Consider the following 22,892-nt stretch of genomic DNA (forward strand, 5'->3'; position numbering starts at 1 on the left):
ATCCTGTTTAACGTCCCAGTAAATATTTTTGGTTTTAATGTGTATCTCTTAGAGAAAAGTTCAATATTTGTTACAAACTAATAACATATGTTAAAATAACTCAATCATATGGAAAAAACAAAAGACTATACTTAATTTTGTAAGTTATGGCTTAATATTTTTTTGGCAGTAGTACACTGATTTTTTTTATTTTAATTCCAATACAGTTAATATAGAGTAGTATGTTAATTTCAGGTATACAATATAGTGGTTCAACAATTCCATACATTACCCAGTGCTAAGTTATGGTTTAATTTTTTACAAAATAATGCAACTAGTTCTGATGTGCCAGAAACTCAATCAGTGATATCATATACACCTACAGCTAAACCACGGCTCAAGTTCAATAACTGCTTTATTGTAAAAATTCTAATACAGGTAGTCATCGTTGCAAAACACAAATTGTGAATGAATACTAATGAGAAAGGTAAACATTTTTTTGAGTTAAAAGCTGGATGGATAGATGGCTCAATAACCAACAAAGAAGTACAATGACATTTTTTTAAAATCTACTATACAATCTGAGGGCTAAAGTCACAGAATATCACTCCTAAATTTTAAAACAGACCTTCACCCCAGCCCCCAAATTAGAAAAACTATAGGATAATAATATATATAATACCCTGTCAGAGTCCACAAGCACAGTTTTGATGTGAGCAAGCCTAAACACTTAAAACTTAACATACTGACCATGCAGTGTTAATCTGAGCAGTAATTTTGAACCAGACAACAGTCTCACTTCCTGACAGGTTGTTAGGAAATATCCTAAGGGCATTTCTTTGTCTTTCGTGTCTGGAAAGCAGTATTCACAAGTAATAATGAGGGACCAGAGAAGTTAAACGTCCTGCTTGGACCAATCCAGACCACACAAAAATGCCAATATTAACTGTCCTCTTGTAAAATTCTAATTATATAATTCTCCCAGCCTTATAACTAGACTTTTAAACAACATGTTAAGAATTTAATAGGCTATGGGTTATCTTGAGAACATGGAGTTGAGCTCTGTATGTCCTTAAGTCCTAATACGTAAAATCAAACTAAAATTTCTAAACTTAAGAAACTACTGCTAACAATTGAAATGTCTCAAAAAATGTTCTTCACAAATGGTCAGAGGAATACCAAATGGTTCAGGATTAACTATAGAGATGAATTCCAGAGACAGCCTTACTCAGTGGCCTGCCCAAATTGAGACTATGTTCATGAGGATAACATTAAGAAGGATAATACATGAAGAACGTACCTTAATATATTTTTAAAAAGAAAATGGCCCCTCTCAAAAGGCATGTTGGAAGGGTGCCCCAAATAAAATGCAAAAGATTATCTAATACAAGGAATTTACTTAGTTAAGGATTCAACACTGCAGTCTCTAAATTAAGTAGGAGGCTACCTGCTAAACACAGAACTGTATTCATACAAAGAAAAGCTTGAAGAAATATTCCCAGTTCCATAATCAACATTAACTTTGTTTAGAAAACCAGATTCCCTTTTTCGGACTCCCTTCTAATCACTGTATAATTTAAATGGTAGCCTCTAAGCAAGCCCAGTTCACAGCTGTTTCCACTTATTATGGAGTTGGGCAGGAGGTTCTGTTTTCCTAATTAAAGAAAACCAAGGCCATACCCAACTACAGAATGATATTAAGTGAGAATAAAAAGTAGTGTAAGAAGATTTAAAGACAAAAAACCTACTATTCAAATGTTTCAACCTTCACCGTTTTTCCCAGCTTGAGTCAGTGAAGACCTCAGCTAATAATTTGAGTAATACTGTGAAAATTAACATCACAACAAAACCCTCCACACCACCATCTATTTATAGTAAAATATCTGCAGAATTAAATGAAACTAAGTTAAATAATACAACAAAATCAAAATTAATTAGGCCAAATAAAAATGAAAGATTGAGACAGTAACAGATCACAAACTGAACAGATTAGCTACGAAATGGTACTTTTTAACAAACGGATTAACCACAAAAATTACTAAGATCTTTAGGCAGAAACATGCAGTCTATAAAAGGACAAAGAGAGAAGAAATTACAATGAAAAATACACACTGAAGCAAAATGATGTACCTAAATTTCTAAGATAAATTTATAAATACAGAACAGACAAGAACCCAGTCTCTTAGCTCCCAAACCAGTGCTCTTCCCAAAATGATGTCTAAATATTAAAGAGTAGAACCCTTATAACTCCTCTTTCAAAAAAAATGGATTCCAACAATACAAAACCTCTTCCAAGATGCTGGAAACATTTCAACTTCTTATCAGAAACATCTTGGAGTAAGCTACGATCCTGTAGTATATAAAACTCAGCAGAATAACTACCAAATGCACTGAACCTGGAGTCAAAAGGTCTAGACTCTGGGTTCTGTGTGATCCTGGATCGGTCACAAAAATCTCTAAATCCAAGTTTTCTCATCTGCAGAATGGAGGTAGTAAAACCTACACCTCAGAAGGGTACTAAAATAATAAAACCAAATATATATTTTTCCTTATAAAAAATTACAACGTAGGGTACCTGGGTGGCTCAGTTGGTTAAGTGGTTTGCCTTAGGCTCAAGGTCATGATCTCAGGGTCCTGGGATAGAGTCCTGTGCTCAGCTCCAGCTCGAGTGCCCCCCTCTCTTACCTTCCCCCAACTTGTGTGTGTGTTCTCTCTCTCAAATAAATAAAAATCTTTTTAAAAAATACAATGTGGGTCAAATATAAAACCCAGTTCAGGAAGTCCAAGGGCAAAGGTAAAAGAAGAAAACTGTTAATGTTATGTTAAGGCTGGTACCCTATACTAGAAAAAGCCAGATCAAAAGAACAAAGATCAGGGTGTCTGGGTGGCTCATTCGGTTAAGCACCTACCTTCGGCTCAGGTCATGATCCCAGGGTCCTGGGATGGAGCCCAACACCGGGCTCCCTGCTCAATGGGGAGTCTGCTTCTGCCCCTTCCTCCACCCCTCTCCCCACCTCCCTGCTTGTGCTCTCTTGGGCTCTCTCTCTAATAAAATATTCAGAAAAAAGAAGAGAAAAAAAGAAAAAAGAACAAAGATCCCTTCTCTTTCCCACTCTGGACTCCATCCTTCTGTCCCTCCCAGTAGCTCTTAGAGAAAGATTTCTAAGAACTGGAGTTGAGGGTTTAACACAGAGTAAAGAAAGAGGTATCAGAAGAAGAACTTGCGACAAAAATACAAGTTATATGTCCCATTTACAATCAAGAACTTTGCCCACTGCTGTTCAGAACAATGAGTAGCATCACAAATGGTGGTTCAAATATCAAAATAACTAGATAAAAAGACTAATTGTCCATTAAAAAGACTAAATGTCCAAACCCATTACCCTAGTTTAATCACGAGAAAAACATCAAAAAGACTGTAATAGAGGGGCATCCCACAAGATACTTAACCAGTACTCCTCATAATTGTCAAGGTCATCAAAAACAAAGTCCAAGAAACAATAATAGTTAAGAAAAGACTAAATAGACAAGATAACTAAATGTAATGTGGTGTCTTGGATGAGATCCTAGAACAAAAAGGGACCTTAGGTCAAAACTTAAAAAACTGAATCAACTACGGACTTCAGTTAATAATTTTGTTAATTGTGGGACGCCTGGGTGGCTCAGTTGGTTGGGCAGCTGCTTTCGGCTCAGGTCATGATCCCAGCACCCTGGGATCGAGTCCCACATCGGGCTCCTTGCTCAGCAGGGAGCCTGCTTCTCCCTCTGCCTCTGCCTGCCTCTCTGTCTGCCTGTGCTCACTCGCTCTCTCTCCCTCTATCTCTGACAAGTAAATAAATAAAATCTTTAAAAAAAAAAAAAAAAAAAAAAAAAATAATTTTGTTAATTGTAACAAATGTACCATCTAATGTAAGCTGTTAAAAATTTGTATGGGGGGGGCGTATACAGGAATTCTCTATACTATATGCTCAATTCTTCTGTGAACCTAAAACTATCCTAAAAATACAGTTTATTTTTGCATCTACAGACATGAGGCTATCTGAAGCTTTTAAAAAACTGATCAAGCTCCTTCAGGAGTATTACATTCCTAATGAACAAAAGTTTGAAGCTGAAAATGTAAAACAGTTTCTGGTTTGAAATCATCCAATCCCCTATCCAAAAGCCATTCTGTGAGTAAGTTTCCTTAGAGACAAAAATATGAACATGGTAGTTCTCAAACTTGAATGTGAATCAGAATCACCTGGAAGGCCTGTTCAAACAGATTGTTGGGCTCTACACCTAGATTCTGATTCAGTAGACCTGAGTAGCATCCATGAATTTGCATTTCTGCTAAGTTCCCAAGTGATGTTGATGCTGTTAGTCTAAGGTGTACACTTTGAGAATATACTAATGGTAGTTTACAGTAAAAAATCAAATGAATCCTTGAATGTTCACAGTACTTACTAATGAGTAAGTAGAAGAAATCATGAACTTTGTAATAAATCATCCAACTTACTCAAGAAGGGGAAAAGAAATATCAGAATATAAAAGTTATAAAACATGTGAAATTATCATAGGAAAAAGTGAGATTATACAATCTGCTGACAATGCAAGTAACACAATACCAGGACAGATCAACATAAGAGACAAATATAAATTTCCAAAAATACTGTACTATGATATATAATTCATGACATAAATTTGCACCTTAATGACATCATGAAAATATGGAAGAAAAACAAAAGAAGCTTTGAAAATTGCAAAAGTATTATTCATTGCTGGCTTTAAAAATAAAGCAAGAAATATAAAAACTAAAATACAGTACTACTTAAAATGTTAAAATATACATTATAAATCAAACAATTACTAATTAAAGCACAGGAAAAGAAAAGCTTCCCTTACTGGGCATAAAGCATTCTATGTTTTAAAAAAATTAGAAATGATACATCAGAAGAGGTATTGCCAAGATGAAAGGCTACTGATCAAACTCTGTATGGCCAAAGTTATATTCAAAGAGTCTGGGATTGTTTCTACTCAATCTTTCAATTAATAAATTTGTATTTCTCTAAATTAGTCTCCTGAACTTATTAGACTATAAATTACAGACTCCCTATCCCCACTGTAATGGGAAAGGCATTATCCTATGCCAGCTTTCTTAATGACAGCAGTTTCCATCGCTAAAGCAGAGACCCAAGCAGAGTCCGGGCCCAGGTGTTAAGGTTAGTGGAGGCTTGGGTACTGGGGCCTTCTGCTTATAACACTTTTCAGGCAACACTTACCTTTTGTTAAAATAAAGGCTGTAAATAAAATAATAATAAGGACAGTCTTTCTTTTCTTTCTACCTACAGCTTCTGACTGTGGTTTCTCTGCTCTCTCATTGTAGAACAGAAGCAAGAATATCGTTTTTCCCTTTTAATTCTAAGGACCTCTTTCCCAGGGAAAAAAAAAAAATTAATAACATTAACTTTCATGAAAAAATTAGTAATAAGTACCACTTCTTCCTCATAAAATTATTTCAGCCACTGAAGTTACCAAATGTCAGGCTATCTCCCCATTTGTACTCATTTCAAAACAAAAAGCTATTTCATATATTTTCCTACTTACATTACACTTCTAACTCTTGCCTAACTCAAGCTCTTTAAATTAAGATACTGTACAGCCATCAGTTTCTACTATACTTTTGTAAAATTCAATTAGCCCTGAAAATTGCTTTTTTTAATTATTAAGCCAAGATAAAGTTAGATAAATTACCTGAAGGTGCTCCAACCCAAGCCAGACCAAGAACACCATCATCAAAATCTCGGTCTGTGAAGACATAGGCCAAACAGTAGTCATCATGATTCTGCTCAGAATTCAATTCCAGAAACTTCTCCACGCCAATATTTGGGAAACGGAAGGGATTTGTAGGGTCCTTTTCATCAGCAGTTGTGTTGATCTAAAATCCAAGGACAACTATTTAAATAGGCAATTAACGTTAGCAGAGTCTATGTGTAAAGTCAGTGATCACCTTCTTCTGAACCCGCCTGGACAATATGCTTGGAATCCAAGGAAAATAAGGCCTGGATTAAGGCTTCTACAATTATTCCCACTGCCCCTATCCCTAAGCTGATCATAGAAGTCAAAAAGAAAAAAAAGAAGAAAAGGAAAAAAGAAAGGCTGAGTGAGTAGGAGAATTAAAACTGGGTACACTAAATTTCTAGGTAAGTATTGACCAAATTTCTAAATACTGAACACTTGGGATGGAAAAGCAGGTTCTGCTTTCAAAACTTCTAATAAAGAAGTAGAGTTTCTCAAATTTAATCATGTGAGCAAGTCTCTTTTAGTACTAAATGAATGCAAAAGGATATAAACCCCTAAATTTTAGCTAATTACTAGAACATGAAATAGATCTCAAACCCAAGACCCTCAACTCAACAGCCAAATCATTTCCTTGTTCTCCTTGCCTAAAACCATAGGAGTCAAGCCCAACAAACTGCAAGTTCAATTTTTTTCCCTGAATGTAGGCACGAATTTTCTTTTTACTCCCCATTCTCTTCTCTTACTATATCAAGCTGAGTTCCTCCAGAAAGTCTCTTTTGATACTTAGCTACTGTACTCCTAGTACAGGTTCCTCCCTGACAAAATCTGAAGAATAATCAGTTCTGATAATAAACTTCTACCAAACAAAAGCTTTCATTTATAAGCCCCTGTCTCCTTTCAGAGATACTTGCCTATCCTCTGAAGTCCTAGAACAATTTGCCTTTCCTCAAGTTAGAAAATTACATATAAAACTGTGGAAACAGAATAAAAAGTGTTATGTATGAAAGGAGACATTTTTTAGAAGGCAGTCCTCAGTCTATTGAAGATGTCAGTAGTAAAGGGAGGGTAGAACAGTTGATAAAATAAGAACTACAGGACTTTTTAGATTCCATACCTTTCAGTAAAACCAAGAGACTCAGAAGCAGGACTGCAAAAATACTACTGTGGGAAACTGCCTGAGGACAGATTTCCAGTTTATCTACTAACAACTAAAAACAATCAGTAATGGTCATCTAACACAAAAATATCCAAAAGCAATCACACTACATATTATAAAAAGCACATGCTTAGAGACAGGCTATAGATGGCATTTTCCCACTAAACAGTGAAATGAAATTTCTTGATATTTCTGAAATATTAGCTACAAATAAAAATTGCACCCAAATTGTAGTTACCTATATTACAAATGAGATAATATTTAAATGTTTATTGATACAAATTTCAAATTAATGGGTCATAAGGAATCTTCAGGTAAGATTTAAACTAAAATTTTAGTCTTGGTTAAAAGCTTTAAAACAACCAAGTGCCATACTATCCATTCATATACTTGCATTTCTTCATAATGCAGATCATTATACTAAAAAAAAAAAAATGTGTTTCACTACAATTTGTTCTAATATTCTTTACTTCCCACTAGTTTGCATTTTATTGCTTTGCCTACTAAATAATAATTATTATCACTTTAACTTGCTCATTTAAAGGCTTAAATTACTCTCAAAATACATGAAAGCTACTGATTATAAACAATTCTTATGCTTATCTGCAAACCACATTTCATCCTGAACTCCCATTTAACATTTCATCACACTACTATGGACCACCTTTAGCTAAGCTATTAAATGTATTACATGCATAAACAAAAATTATAATTTAGTCAATCATATTTTAAGAAAATTAGAAGCACAAATATAAAGAAACCCTATGGCAAATACTTACATAAAATGATTTTTTTAACTCAAGCCATTTATCTAGTTTACGAATTCAGATTCCAAAGCTATACACATAGATAGAATTCACACTTGAAAAATTTTTGAAACAACCCAATTTCGTTAGTAATTTAGTATCTACTTATTTGAATTTATAACATTAAAATTAATCATCAGTGACCCTGTGGATCTAGGTAAGCATTTCTCACAATGTGTTCTACAGTTCTCTGGACCCTCAGTTGACTTTAATACAGAAAAGGTTCCATAGTCAAATTAGTTTTGAAAATTATGAGTTCCTCTCCTGAAGGACTTCCCAAATTTGAGAATTCTGTACTAAGAATTCATAAGAAGAGAGCACAGTACTAAGTATACAACTTCTAATTTTATTTAGCCACTCTATCTATCCTTCTCTCTCCCCTAGAGCACCAAAAGGGATACACTCTGAAAAGTAATGCACAGGGCAAATCTTCAGACACTGAGAAATGATAAGGTGGGGTGGGGCAGAATGTCAAGTATTGTATCTGTAGTTCTTGAGAGGCTAGGGCTTTCTAACTGGCATGTTAATCAGACAGAATATAGTATGACAATACTTCTCTTGCAGTCCAGATTAAAGCCCTATAGATTTCCTTTTTATATCATAAACTGAGGTATTCCTGTGTGTGTGTATTTGCACATGTGTGTGTAAAAGCCAAGAATAAAGATAAATTGGATGAGTAATACAATTTAATTATTAATGCATAAAGATGAAGTAAAAGCAAGCACTTTTCTTATAATAAACACTGTCCTTATTGTTTCTCTTTCTTATTGTTCTGAACCATCGAAATTTCTTACCCTTATTCGTTTCACCATGAAACTGATGTTACGGATTCCGGAGAAGTCTGTAGTCTGGTAAATTGTATCAATTGCTTTAACATGACTGGATATCTACAGATTTAAAAAAAAAAAAAAAAAAGAACATTTTAGAGGCGATATTAAAATGTGAATAAGGCTGTGAATTTCCATTTTCCCAAATCAAGAATTACTCGTGTTCCACCACACTCAAATTTTAAAATGTCCACATCACATACTGGATGAAAAGATGAAACAGATTAGTGAGCTGGGGCTAAGAGGGGAGATTCTGTGCCTTTTCCAGACTCTTCTCCAGCAAGAAACAATCACTCTCGCTTCAATCATATAAAACTTTGTTTCTTCAATCAATCCCGCAATGTCAGACCTCCATGTCTTTTCATGTGCTATTTCCTTATGCCTAGAATATTTTTATCTGTCAGACTCGGTTCAAACATCTTCTAAAGAATTATCCTGATAGGGGAACCTGGGTGGCTCAGTGGGTTAAGTGTCTGACTCTTGATTCTGGCCTGGGTCATGATCTTGGGAGTTGTGGGACTGGCCCTGCACATCAGGCTCTGCACTGGGCATGGAGCCTATTTAGAATTCTCTCTCTCCTTCTGCCCACTCCCATGCCCAACTCTCACCCTCCCCTAACCCCAAAGAAAACATTCCCTGATAACATCAGGATACTCAGTCATTCTCTGACTTTAGTCTTTCTATCGCTGCACTAGTCCACATTATCTTTAAGTTTTGTTGACTACTACTATATACTATACTAAGCACTGTTTAAGGTGCTGGGGATACAATAGTGAAAAACAGAAAATCTGTAAAATAAATTTACAGATTTATTCTAGAGGGTGATGGTAGAAAGAAAGTAATGTAGATATAAGTAAGATACATTAAGAGCTCCTAAATTCTAGGAGGAAATTAAACACGGTGATAAAACATAAAGGGATTCTCTATTTACCTAGCTGACTCCCAACTAAACACTTCAGCTTCTAAAACCACTTTCCCATCTTTCATTTATAAAAAGCAATCTTGCTACAGTTTATGTAAAAACATGTATATGTTCTCTTAAAATTATTTTCAAAGAAATTATATAAACTTAAGATAGTTAAGTAGAAGCATTAACTATAATTTCAAAAGTAGCTCAGGCTTGGGTGGCTCAGTGAGTTAAAGCCTCTATCTTCGACTCAGATCATGGTGTCAGGGTCTTGGGATCGAGCCCCACATCAGGCTCTCTGCTTGGCGGGGAGACTGCTTCCTCCTGTCTCTCTCTCTGCCTGCCTCTCTGCCTACTTGTGATCTCTGTCAAATACATAAATAAAATCTTTAAAAAAAAAAAAAAGTAGCCCAGGCTGCCAAACTGATAAAGAAAGCTCTACCAGTGCTGACAGGGTCCATTATAAATGCTACTGAACCTCAACTTGGCTTGGTAATCCCTTATCCAATTCCTTCTGTTCCTACTTCATTCCCAATAGTGGTAATTCAAACATCCCTCCACAAATGAATATACTTCATACTTTACTGAGACTTCATTTTTATTTCTCTTCCTCTTTACCTTCAAATTTTTCTAACTTCATCTATTTCTATTTTTCTCAAAGGGTAGTTCTTTCCCAAAGGGAAACTTTTCTTTATTCTCACCCCAATTCTTACTGGACCTTTAAGAACACTTTCCTATCAATTTTTCTTTCTCTCTCTTTTTTTTTTTTTAAATTTTTATGTATATATTTGACAGACAGAGATCACAAGTATGCAGGGAGGCAGACAGAGAGAGAGGAGGAAACAGGCTTTCCGCGGAGCAGAGAGTCCGATGCGGGGCTCGATCCCAGGACTCTGGGATCATGACCTGAGCTGAAGGCAGAGGCTTCAACCCACTGAGCCACCCAGGCGCCCCAATTTTTCTTTCTCTTATATACCACATTGCTTTTCTAGTGGATCATCATCTTCCTCTTCCTACCAACTTGCTCATTAATTCTATGTCCTCCTTTCACCCCCAAATATTCCATATTGTTTCTAAGTCGCCATATTTGTTTCTATTTTTCACATTTCTTAAAACCCTCACTGCTTTGACCAACATACTGATCACTGTTTGTAATGCTTTTACCCTAACAACTCTATCAGCTTAAAGCTCATCAATAATCCTCTAATAACTAAAAACCAGCCTCCTTTTGTAGTTTTTTTTTCCCAGTATTGAGGTATAATTGATAAATGAAACTCTAAGATGTTTAAAGTGTACCTCTTGATGATTTGATATATGTATATATTGTGAAAGGACTCACCCACCCCATCTAGTAAATTAACACACTGTAATCATTCTCTTTGATATCTCTGTAATATAACACTGTTAGCCATGCATTTGGTTTTGAAACTGTTTCTGCCTTGGTTAATTCCATTTAATCTCCTACCCGTTTAACTATTATGTTTATCCCATTGCTTCTCTTCCTCATCCTATTCACTATATACAGACATCCCCCAGTTTCTTTCCTTTTAATTTCATTTTCTCCCCTTACTTCAACTCTGTCTTCTGTATCTTTAAATTCAAAGAAGAAAGTTTAAGGTTAGGGCTAAATACTCCCAAGCTCTACATTTTCAATATGCTAAGGAATGACCACTTGGCTCTTTTTTTTTTTTTTTTAATTTATTCATTTGACAGACAGAGATCACAAGTAGGCAGAGAGGCAGGCAGAGAGAGGGGGAAGGGGACTCCTTGCTAAGCAGAGAGCCCAATATGGGGCTTGATCCCAGGACCCTGGGATCATGACCTGAGCTGAAGGGAGAGGCTTTAACCCACTGAGCCACCCAGACACCCCGACTACTTGGCTCTTAAACACATCTAAAATTAAGCTCATCACCACCATCAAAATGAATTCATCATTTATACTAATGGCACCTACATCCTCTTAGTCTCAAATCAATTTAGAGTCAAAAATGGATTATCAAACTTTCACTGGGCATCTTCAACAAGAAGGACATTTTGAAGAGTATCTTCAGAAACTTTTTACTTTAATAAGGGTTGAGAAGATAAAAATGCAAGAACACAACTCTGAAAGTGCTGAGTACAAAAACAAAACAAAACAAAAAAACAAGTACTAAGTACAATGGGAACACAAAACAGAAATTAAATACTTCTCATTGGAAGACTTCCTCTATTCTTCCCTCCTTATAGGACCACAACTGAAAATTTCACCTTCTTTTCAAAGCTAATCGCCAGTGTCATCATCTTCATGAAATCACTGTCTTACACCTGTTTTGGAGGATTCTAAAATATCCTAACTCTTTCAGTCATCCATGCACTTATCCCACGTATTTTATAATTACTAAAAATATGTTTGTTTGTTTTTTTCAAAAAAGGGATATGCCATAACTTTAATTCTTAGAGGAAAATATAGGTGTAATGAAACAGTATGAGAACTCCTAAAATAGTAGCAAAATTACAAATACCTGGGCAATCACAGCTTCTCGTGTTCCGTAATATTTAAAGAACAGATGATCAGTCTGAATATAAAGCTGACAAGTATTTCTTTCAGCTGAAGTTGTACGTTTTTTCCTCAGGTGTTCTGGACTATTAACAGCATGTTCTTCTTGAGGTGTCTATAAGTCAAAAAAGAGTCATTTCTGATCATTAGTATGTTTCACTATTATTATAAATTTATATAGCTAAGAACACATATTAGGTAGAATTTCATATTTGCTTTATTATGGAACACCATAGGTACTCCCCCACACCATTAAAAATTCTTCATAAATCTTACTTTCAGCCTCATAATATTCCACTGTATAGATGATCTTTAATTTATTCAAGCAATTCTTTCACTTTAAAACATTTTCAAAACCTACCTTTCAATATGTAATCATTTAAATATAAAGCAAGTCTTCTAGTTGTTTGTAATACTTTGATATCTTCGTCTATCTCCCTCTAATACCCAATCTATTACCCAGCCCTGTCGAATTTACCTCCTAATACCTAGGGAATATGCCCATTTTCTCTGGTACCCACCCATCAGCCCAAGCAACCATCACTTATTACCTAAAACACTCCAATAATAGCAATGTAATCTATCCATATCTATTACTGGCCTTCACTCTATTCGCCATACTGCAATCTTATCAAAATGCAAATTTGCAAATATTAACTACCTGTGTAACAGATTTCAGTAGCTTCTTACTGCTCTAAGGATAAAGCCCTAAATCCTTTACATGTGCCACCAAATCAGCACTCAGTCTCTACTTACCTACCCACTTTCTTTTCATTCTATCTACCACAGAAACCAACTCTTGCTCTCTATGCTACACAGGCCTTCTTTCCAATCCTCCAGCATCATGTCTCCTGACACAGTTTCTGCACACACTACTGCTGTCTCTCCTGACCTAGCTAACTTCTCCCTTCAGACTTAGCAAAGGTCAATTCATCCATCATACCATGTCACAGAATCATGTACCCATGTCCCTTATATACATGTGATTGGTTTACTGTGTGGTGATTGGTTAATTTTGGTCCCCAGCCCACCATCATTGGTTTTAATTTAATTTATTAAATTTAATTTCGGTCCCCAGCCCACCATCATTACTTCAACCACTAGAATACAAGCTCCAGAAACAAAAAATATCTGTGTTTGCTTCTTGCTATATTGCTTTCACCTAACACACACTTGACAGGCAAACACTAGATACTCAGTTTGTATTTATTTAAAGAATTAGCACTGCTACTGAACCCAAGCACTTCAACATTTGCTGACATCTAAGAGCTCCATTTTAAGTAAATTTTGATGACACAGTAATGAAGGATTCAAATTAAATTGGTTTTTTAAGCCACAATCCAAATTTACATTCACATTTTATACTTTCCTTCTACCTTAATGACTCCATGTCTGCCTATTCTCTCACTTACTGCCTTCATTTTACTTTTATTTATTTTCACTGAGTACAGCATTCTAGGACAGCAGGTACTCAGTTCCAGCACATTGCACCATCTTCTGTTTTCCAACTGTCTCCAATGAAAAATGAGCTGTCATTTCAACTCTTGCTTATTTGAAGGTGACCAGATTTTTATTACTGGTTGCTTTTAAGAGTACATATCTTTTCGTTTTTATACTTTTCTAATAATATGCTAGTGTTACTTTCATTGGAAAGTATTTGTCTAATTACACAGCTTACTGAATTTGTTGATATGCAGTGTCATTTTTGGAAAACCCTCTGCCATATCTGTCCCTATTTCACTCTTAGTTTTTCCCTCCTTGATATAATTGAGATATCAATTATACATATACTAGACCTTTTTAATGAATCCCTTATCTATCTCTTTTTTATATTTTTCTATCCCTTTTCTTAGTAGTTTACTCTGTTTTCTTATGATCCACCATCCAGATCTAAACCCATCAAATTCTTAATTTCTGTTGTTATACTTTTCACTTGATCTTAGCCAAAAGGCCGAGAAGCGATCTGTTGTTATACTTTTCAATTCTAGAATTTTCATCAGGATCTTTTGTTCCTTTCCAGTTTTTTGCTGTAATTTTAAATTCTATCTTTATGTACTTGAACATACTATAGTATGTATGTGTCCGATCATTTCATTATCTGGAAAACTTTAGGTTGTTTACATGTTTGACATCCCAGCTAGAATGCAAGCTCTCTGCGGATGTATACTCTGTGTCATTTACTCTTGTATCACTGCTGTTTGGTATACAATAGTTTTCTTCTCTTGTTCTTCCATCATGTTGTCTTGTTTGTTCAGATGCTTACTATTTGTAACTGAGCGCCAGACAACGTACATGAAAAACCAAAGATATAATTTTAGGCTTCAGGTGATGATCTTTCTCAAGACAAGATTTATTTTTTCTTCTGGCAATAATTAGGCCTGATACACTGGTAATCCTGGATCACCTTACCCTAATTAGAGATTAAGCAGCTGTGATGTAGAATTTTAATCCCTGTGATAGAAGGAGGTAGGACATGTTTTGACTCACTCTTACTCCCACGGAGTAGCCCTTCAAGATTCCAACCTAAGAGAGCCATAAGTACTATTTTTATCCTTAGCTTCAAGAGTTCTACTCAGCCTCTCAGTCTCTTAGCTACCTTATCAGGAACTAGAAGATATACCTAGAGAAAAAATAGCCCCAAAGGCCATGCTCACTTGTCTAGGCATTTTCATATATTTTAAGATTCAGCCCTGTAATTCTTCACAGCCTTGTTCTTTCTCCAATGCCTCCAAACAAATAAACACACAAACATGCAAATGCAGACACACATAGAAACACACACAAATATTTATATTTTAGGGTGCCTGTGTGGCTCAGTTGGTTAAGTGTCTGCCTTCAGCCCAGGTCATGATCTCAGGCTCCTGGGTTTGAGCCCCATTATCTGGCTCCCTGCTCAGTGGAAAGCCTGCTTCTCCCTTTCACACTTCCCCTACTTGTGTTCATTCTCCAGGTGATTCTCTCACTCTCAGTGTCAAATAAATAAAATCTTAAAGAAAAAAAAAAAGGAAAAAGAATACTCTATTTCTTGAAAACAATTCCTTATTAATTTTATGTATTGTGAATACTGCCTCAAAGTTTATAACTGTCTTTGCTTAAGGTGTCTTTTACTCTTAATTTTCATATAGTGAAATATATCAAAATTTTTATAGTCAAAAGATTTTATGTCATATTCAAAGTGTTTCTCTACCCTAAAATATTTTTTAATATCTTTTTAAATGCTTTGCCCATGTTTTAAGTGGAGCTCATGAATTTTTTTTAAGTGAGTTAAAATAGTTCTTTGTATATTTTAGAGAAGGCTTTTATCAGATGTACTGTTGACATTTTCGCACAGTCTCTGGTTTTCTACATTTTCTTAACTGTGTCTTCTGAGATTTTAATTTTGACAGAGTCCAACTGATAAATTTTGTAGGGTATTTTTGTATCCTAAAAAAACTGCTGCCTATGCCAAAGTTACAAAAATTTCTCCTTTTTTTCTACAAGTTTTAAGTTTTAGCCTTAACCATATAGATTTTTCATCTATTTTCACCTACTTTTTTTTAAATTTTCACCTAATTTTTATATAATGTATAGTGTACAGGCTGAGGTTTGTTCTCCCATATGGATATCCAATTCATTATGCTAGTACCTGCCAGACTGTTCTTTCTTGGGACTTTCGTGAAAATCAACTGACCCTATGGCTCTCTATCCTTAGGTCAAAAGGACACCATTTTGACTATTATGCCTTAAAATCAGGCAGTATAAATCCTCTAGCTTTGTTCTTTTTTGATAATTCTTGGGCTATTCTAGGTTCTTTACATTTCAGTCTATCAGAATCAGTTTATCAATTACTAGATAAATCCCCACTGAGCTTTTGATAGGGGTTGCACTGACTAACTCTACAGAACAATTTAGGGAAAACTGACTATTGAATCTTCCAAACAATAAACACAGCATATTTCTGCATTTAGTTAGACATTTAATTTTTCTTGGAATGTTTTATAGCTTTCATATATGTCTTGTGCATATCTTATTAAATTTATTCTAAGTATTTTATATTCTTGAAATTTTTAGAGGGTTTTTAAAAATTTCACTTTCTTTTTTCTTTTTCTTTTTTAAAGATTTTATTTATTTATTTGACAGACAGAGATCACAAGCAGGCAGAGAGAGCAGGGGGCAGGGGAGGAAGCAGGCTCCCCGCCAAACAGGGAGCCCAACGAAGGACTCAATCCCAGGACTCTGGGATCACGACCTGAGCCAAAGGCAGAGGCTTTAACCCACTGAGACACCCAGGCACCCCTAAAACTTCATTTTCTAAATGTTCACTGATAGTGTATAAAATATAACTGATTTTTTTCATACGGTCTCGGTACCTATCCTGAATTCTTGATAAATTTACTTATTAATTTTACAACTTTTCCTAGACTCACTAGGATTTTCTAAGCATACTCTCAATGTCACCTACAAACAAACACAGTTTATTTCCTTTACAATCTATATGCCTTTCATTTCTTTTTCTTGCCTGATTATGCTATGACCACAATGTGTTACCTTCTTTTATATCTTTTATATATTGAGTCTGACTTGTTAATATTTTAAGAAATTTTGCATATGGGGCACCTGGGTGGCTCAGTGGGTGAAGCCTCTGCCTTCAGCTCAGGTCATGATCTCAGGGTCCTGGGATTGAGCAGAGAAACTACTACCCACCCTCTCCCTCTGCTTGCCTCTCTGCCCACTTGTGATCTCTATCTGTCAAATAGATAAATAACATCTTAAAAAAAGAAAGAAAAAGCGGGCTCTCTGCTCGGCAGGGAGCCTGCTTCCCTTCCTCTCTCTTTGCCTGCCTCTCTGCCTGCTTGTGATCTCTCTCTCTCTCTCTCTCTCTCTCTCTCTGTCAAATAAATAAATAAATAATCTAAAAAACAAAAACAAAAACAAAAACAAAAAACAGGGCGCCTGGGTGGCTCAGTGGGTTGAGCCGCTGCCTTCGGCTCAGGTCGTGATCTCAGGGTCCTGGGATCGAGTCCCACATTGGGCCAGCAGAGAGCCCGATGTCAAATAAATAAATAATCTCTCTGTCAAATAAATAACCAAATAATTTTAAAAAAAGGAAAGAAAAAGAAATTTTGCATATATATTTATAAGGTATATTGGCTTGTAGTTTAGTTTCCTGTAAGATCTTTTTCTGGTGTGCTTATCAGCATAATGCTGCTCTGACAGTACGTGTTAAGAAGTTTTCCTTTCTCCTTTATTTTCTTAAGGGCTTTGTGTAAGATTGGTTTGTTTGTTTGTTTGTTTGTTTTCTTAAATGCTTAGACTTCTATGGTGAAATGATATCTGGGCTTGAACATTCCTTGATGGAAAATTATTAAGTATCAATCTAATATCATCATACATACACCTACTATTCTATTTCTGCTTGTTTTTTTAAATTTCTATCTGTAAAGGAATTTGCCGATTAAACTGGCTGTTAAATTTATTGGCTCAATGTGCTCAAAATTAAACTACTAATGTGTGTAGTAATATCCCCTTTCATTCCTGATACTGTTAATTTCTGTTTTCTCTTTGTTTCTTGATCAGACTAGCTAGAAGTTCATCATATTGATTTCCTCTGGTTTTTATATTGAGACCCCTCTTGTTACTTGATTCCTTCTATTTAATAACTTAGAGGTTAATTTGTACTTCCTGGTCTAGCTTTTTAAGGTGGAAGCTTCTAAGGCTGATTTCTATATATTTCTTCTTTTCTAATATGATCATTTAAAACTTCACATTCTTGGGGTGCCTGGGTGATTCAGTGGGTTAAAGCCTCTGCCTTCAGCTAAGGTCATGATCCCAGGGTCCTGGGATCAAGCCCTGCATCGGGTCCTCTGCTTGGCGGAGAGCCTGCTTCGCCCTCTCTCTCTCTGCCTGCCTCTCTGCCTACTTGTAATCTCTGTCAAATAGATAAATAAAATCTTAAAAAAAAAAATTTTTTTTTTCACAATCTTTGTTATTAGCGAATGTTCCCTGTGCACTCTTCACTTCTTTGCATAGATATAACTTTCCATCTGGTATTCCTTTCCTAACCAAAAAACATCTTTTAATATTTTTTTGCATTAAATTTTCTTTCAGTGGTTATTCAGCTTAAGCTGAATCTAACAAATTTTATTATTTTGTCTTTTTGTTATTCATTTCAAAATAGTCCCCAACTGCATTACTTGATGTGACTTAATCTCTAAAAATTACAGAATTTTCCTCATTTTTTGTTACTGATTTCTAATTTAATTTCTTTAAGACCCAAGAACTTATTCCGTATAATTTCAATCCTTTTAGATGTATTAAGATTTCTTTTATAGGCCAGCATATGTTGGCAAATATTCATTTACACTTCAAAAGAATGTATATCTGCTACTTTTGAGTAGAAAGTTCTATAAATGTCAATTAAGTCAGGTTGGTTCAGAGTAGTATTTAAGTTTCCTATATCCTAACTGGTTTTCTTTCTATTTGCTCTATCAACATATCAATCAACTTCTCTAATCAGAAGTAAGTGTACCTCCAACTATAATTTATAGATTTTTCCAGTTCTTTCAGTTTTGTCAGGTTTGCCTAATGTATTTCATAACTCTATTACTAACTACATTATTAACTAACAATTAGGATTATTTCTCCATGATAAAGTAAAATGTCCCTCCTTGTCCACAGTAATATTCTGTGAGCTGATATACATTCTTTGATATTAACATGGTCACTTTAACATTCTTATGACTGGTGTTTGTATGATACATGCTTTATCATCCTTTCAAACTATCTGTGTCTTTACATTTAAACTGCATTTCTCTCAGCAAGGAAATTGAGGCAGCAATCAAAAAGCTCCCAAAAAGGGGGGGTTGGGAGAAGGGGGGTGGGGTTATGGACACTGGGGAGGGTATGTGCTATGGTGAATTCTATGAAATGTGTAAACCTTGCGATTCACATACCTGTACCCCGGGGGATAAAAATATATTATAGGTTTATAAAAAATAAAAAATTAAAAAAAAAAAAAACTCCCAAAAAATAAGAGTCCAAGACCGGGAGGCTTCCCAGGGGAATTTTAACAAACATTTAAAGAATTAATAGCTATTCTTCTGAAGCTGTTTGAAAACAAGAGAAGTGGAAGGAAAACATTCAAACTCTATGAGATCAGCATTACCTCATACCTTTTGATCCCAAAACCAGAGACCCCACCAAAAAGGAGAATAACAGATTAACATAACATCCCTGATGAACATGGATGCAAAAATTCTCACCAAGATACTAGCCAGTAAGATACAACAGTACATTAAAAGGATTATTCACCACAACCAAGTGGGATTTATTCCTGGGCTGCAAGGGTAGTTCAACACCCACAAATCAATCAATGTGATACACTAAATAATAAAAGCAAGGACAAGAACTGTATGATCCTCTCAACAGATGCAGGAAAAGCATATGACAAAGTACAGCATCCTTTCTTGATTAAAACTCTTCACAGTATAGGGATAGAGGGAACATACTTTTATACCATAAAAGCCATATATAAAAAACCAACAGCGAATATCACTCTCCATGGAGGAAAAAAAAGAGTTTTCCCCTTGCAGTCAGGAACACAGCAGGGATGTCCAATATCACCATTGCTGTTCAACATAGTACTAGAAGTTCTAGTCTTAGCAATCGGACAACAAAAGAAATTAAAGGCATTCAAATCAGCAAAGAAGTCAAACTCTCACTCTTTGCATAAGACATGATACTCCCTGTGGGAAACACAAAAGTCTGCACCCCAAAACTGCTAAAACTCATACAGGAATTCAGCAAAGTGGCAGGAAATAAAATCAATGCACAGAAACCAGTTGCATTTCTATACACCAGCAACAAGACAAAAGAAACAGAAATTAAGGTGCCATTTCCATTTACAATTACACCCCAAACCATTAAGACACCTAGGAATAAACCTCACCAAAGAGGCAAAGGATCTGTACTCAGAAAACTATAGAACACTCTTGAAAGAAACAGAGGAGGACACAAAGAAATGGAAAAACGTTCCACTCACAGATTGGAAGAACAAATCTGTCTATGCTACCTAGGGTAATCTATACATTCAATGCAGTCCCGATCAAAATACCATCACCGTGGGGAGCCTGGGTGGCTCAGTCAGTTAAGCATCTGACTTTGGCTTAGGTCATGATCCCAGGGTCCTCGGATAGAGCCCCACCTTGGGCTCCCTGCTTAGCGGGGAGTATGCTTCTCCCTCTTCCTCTGCTGCTCCTCCTGCTTGGGCTCTCTCACTTGCACTCCCTCTCTCAAATAATTAAAACTTTTAAAAAAAAAAATCAACTTCTTTCATAAGAGTTACAACAAATAATCCTAAAATTCATATGGCACCAGAAAAGACCCCGAATAGTCAAAGGAATATTGAAAAAGAAAATCAAGCTTTGCGCAGTGGCAGTATCGTAGCCAATGAGGTTTATCCGAGGCGCGATTATTGCTAATTGAAAAAGAAAATCAAAGCTGGTGGCATCACAATCTGGGCTCTAAGCTCTACTACAAAGCTGTAATCATCAACATAGTATGCTACTGGCAAAAAAAACAGATATACAGATCAATGGAACAAAACAGAGAACTCAGAAATGGACCCTCAACTCTATCATCAATTAATCTTCACAGGAAAGAATATCCAATGGAAAATGGTTCCTCGGGGCGCCTGGGTGGCTCAGTGGGTTAAGCCTCTGTCTTTGGCTCAGGTCATGATCTCAGGGTCCTGGGATTGAGCCCCGCATCAGGCTCTCTGCTCCGTGGGGAGCCTGCTTCCTCCTCTCTCTGCCTGCCTCTCTGCCTACTTGTGATCTCTGTCAAATAAATAAAATCTTTAAGAAAAAAAAAAAAAAGAAAGAAAATGGTTCCTCAACAAATGGTGTTGGGAAAATTGATACAGAAGAATGAAACTGAACTATTTCCTTACACCATACACAAAAATAAATTCAAAATGGATGAAAGACCTAAATATGAGACAAGAATCCATCAAAATCCTAGAGGAGAACACAGGCAGCAACCTCTGTGACCTGGGTCACAGCCAATTCTTGCTAGACACGTCTCCAAAGGCAAGGGAAACAAAGGCAAAAATGAACTGGGACTTCATCAAGATAAAAAACTTTTGCACAGCAAAGGAAACAGTTAACAAAGCCAAAAGACAACCTACAGAATGGGACAGAGTATTTGCAAATGCCTTATCAGATAAAGAGCTAGTATCTAAAATCTATAAAGAACTTACCAAAGGAAACACCCAAAGAACAAATAATCCAATCAAGAAATGGGCCAAGACAACAACAGACATTTCTCCAAAACAGACATACAAATGGCCAACAGACACATGAATAAATGCTCAACATCACTAGACATCAGGTAAATACAAATAGAAAGCACAATGAGATAGCACCTCACAGCAGTCAGAATGGCTAAAATTAATAAGTCAGGAAATGACAGATGTTGATGAGAATGCAGAGAAAGGGGAATCCTTTTACACTGTTGGTGGGAATACAAGCTGGTACAGCCACTCTGGAAAACAGTATGAAGGTTCCTCAAAAAGTTGGAAAGAGAGCTACCCTACAACCCAGCAATCGTACTATGGGTATTTATTTACCCCAAAGATACAAATGTAGTGATCCTAAGGGGCACCTCAATGTTTATAGCAGCAATGTCCACAATAGCCAAATTACAGAAAGAGTCCTGATGTCCAATGACAATGTCCAATGTCTTTATCCAATTGGATAAAGACAATGTGGTATGTATAAACACACACACACACACACACACATACACACACAGAGAATGGAATACTACTCAGCCATCAAAAAATGAAATCTTGGGGCGCCTGGGTGACTCAGTGGGCTAAAAGCCTCTGCCTTTGGCTTGGGTCGTGATCCCAGGGTCCTGGGATCGAGCCCCACATCGGGCTCTCTGCTCTGCAGGGAGCCTGCTTCCCCCTCTCTCTTTGCCTGCCTCTCTGCCTACTTGTGGTCTATGTCAAATAAATAAATAAAATCTTAATAAAATGAAATCTTGCCATTTGCAACAAGTCAATCAGAAAAAGAAAAGTATCATATGATCTCACACATATGTGGAATTTAAGAACCAAAACAAAGAATCACAGGGGAAGAGAGGATGAAATCAGAGAGGGAGATTAACCGTAAGAGACTTTTAATCATAGGAAACAAACTGAGGGTTGTTGGAGGGGAGGAGTAGGGGAATGGGGTAACTGGGTGATGGACATTAAGGAGGGCACATGATGTAATGAACACTGGTATAAGACTGATGAATCACTGACCTCTACCTCTGAAATTAATAATACATTATATGTTAATTCACTGACTTTAAATTTTTTTTATTTTTTTATTTTTATATTTTATTTATTTATTTGACAGAGAGAGAGAGAGAGGTCACAAGCAGGCAGAGAGAGGGGGGGAAGCAGGCTCCCCATTGAGCAGAGAGCCCGATGCGGGGCTCGATCCCAGGACCCTGAGATCATGACCCGAGCCGAGGGCAGAGGCTCAACCCACTAAGCTACCCAGGTGCCCCTAAATTTTTAAAAAATTATTTTTATCTATATTTCTTTTAGACAGATTTGGTCTTATTTTAATTATTCTTACCATTCCAGCTTTTTAAGTCAATGTGGATAGTCCATTTACATATAATGTAATCATAAGCATGGTAAGATTTAAACTTACAATCTTGGTATTTATTTTCTATTTGTCCTATATGTTCTTTGTTCCTCTCCCCTTCCCACCTTATTTTGGATTAACCGAGTATTTTAAACTCCAGTTGATTCCTGAACAACCCAGGGATTAGGGATGCCAAACTCTCACACAGCTGAAAATCTGCATATAACTTCTGACTCCCCAAAAACTTAAATATTAATAGTCTGACTAGAAGCCTCACT

The 22,892-nt window shown here is 36.1% G+C and overlaps 1 protein-coding gene and 1 pseudogene across 1 annotated transcript in view; one reads left to right on the forward strand and one right to left on the reverse strand.

Moving 5' to 3' along the window:
* ADAM10 (ADAM metallopeptidase domain 10) overlaps window positions 1-22,892 on the reverse strand; it is a 137,239-nt gene that overhangs the window by 32,790 nt on the left and 81,557 nt on the right. The window contains exons 6-8 of the mRNA XM_059180626.1: window positions 11,955-12,104; window positions 8,514-8,606; window positions 5,710-5,893 (exon numbers count right to left, since the gene is read on the reverse strand). Coding sequence (XP_059036609.1) covers window positions 5,710-5,893; window positions 8,514-8,606; window positions 11,955-12,104 — 427 coding nt within the window. The remainder of the gene's footprint in view (window positions 1-5,709; window positions 5,894-8,513; window positions 8,607-11,954; window positions 12,105-22,892) is intronic.
* LOC131837337 (U4 spliceosomal RNA) lies at window positions 20,388-20,469 on the forward strand (annotated as a pseudogene).

The sequence above is a fragment of the Mustela lutreola genome, chromosome 7 (assembly GCF_030435805.1).
Source record: "Mustela lutreola isolate mMusLut2 chromosome 7, mMusLut2.pri, whole genome shotgun sequence".
Lineage (NCBI taxonomy): Eukaryota > Metazoa > Chordata > Mammalia > Carnivora > Mustelidae > Mustela > Mustela lutreola.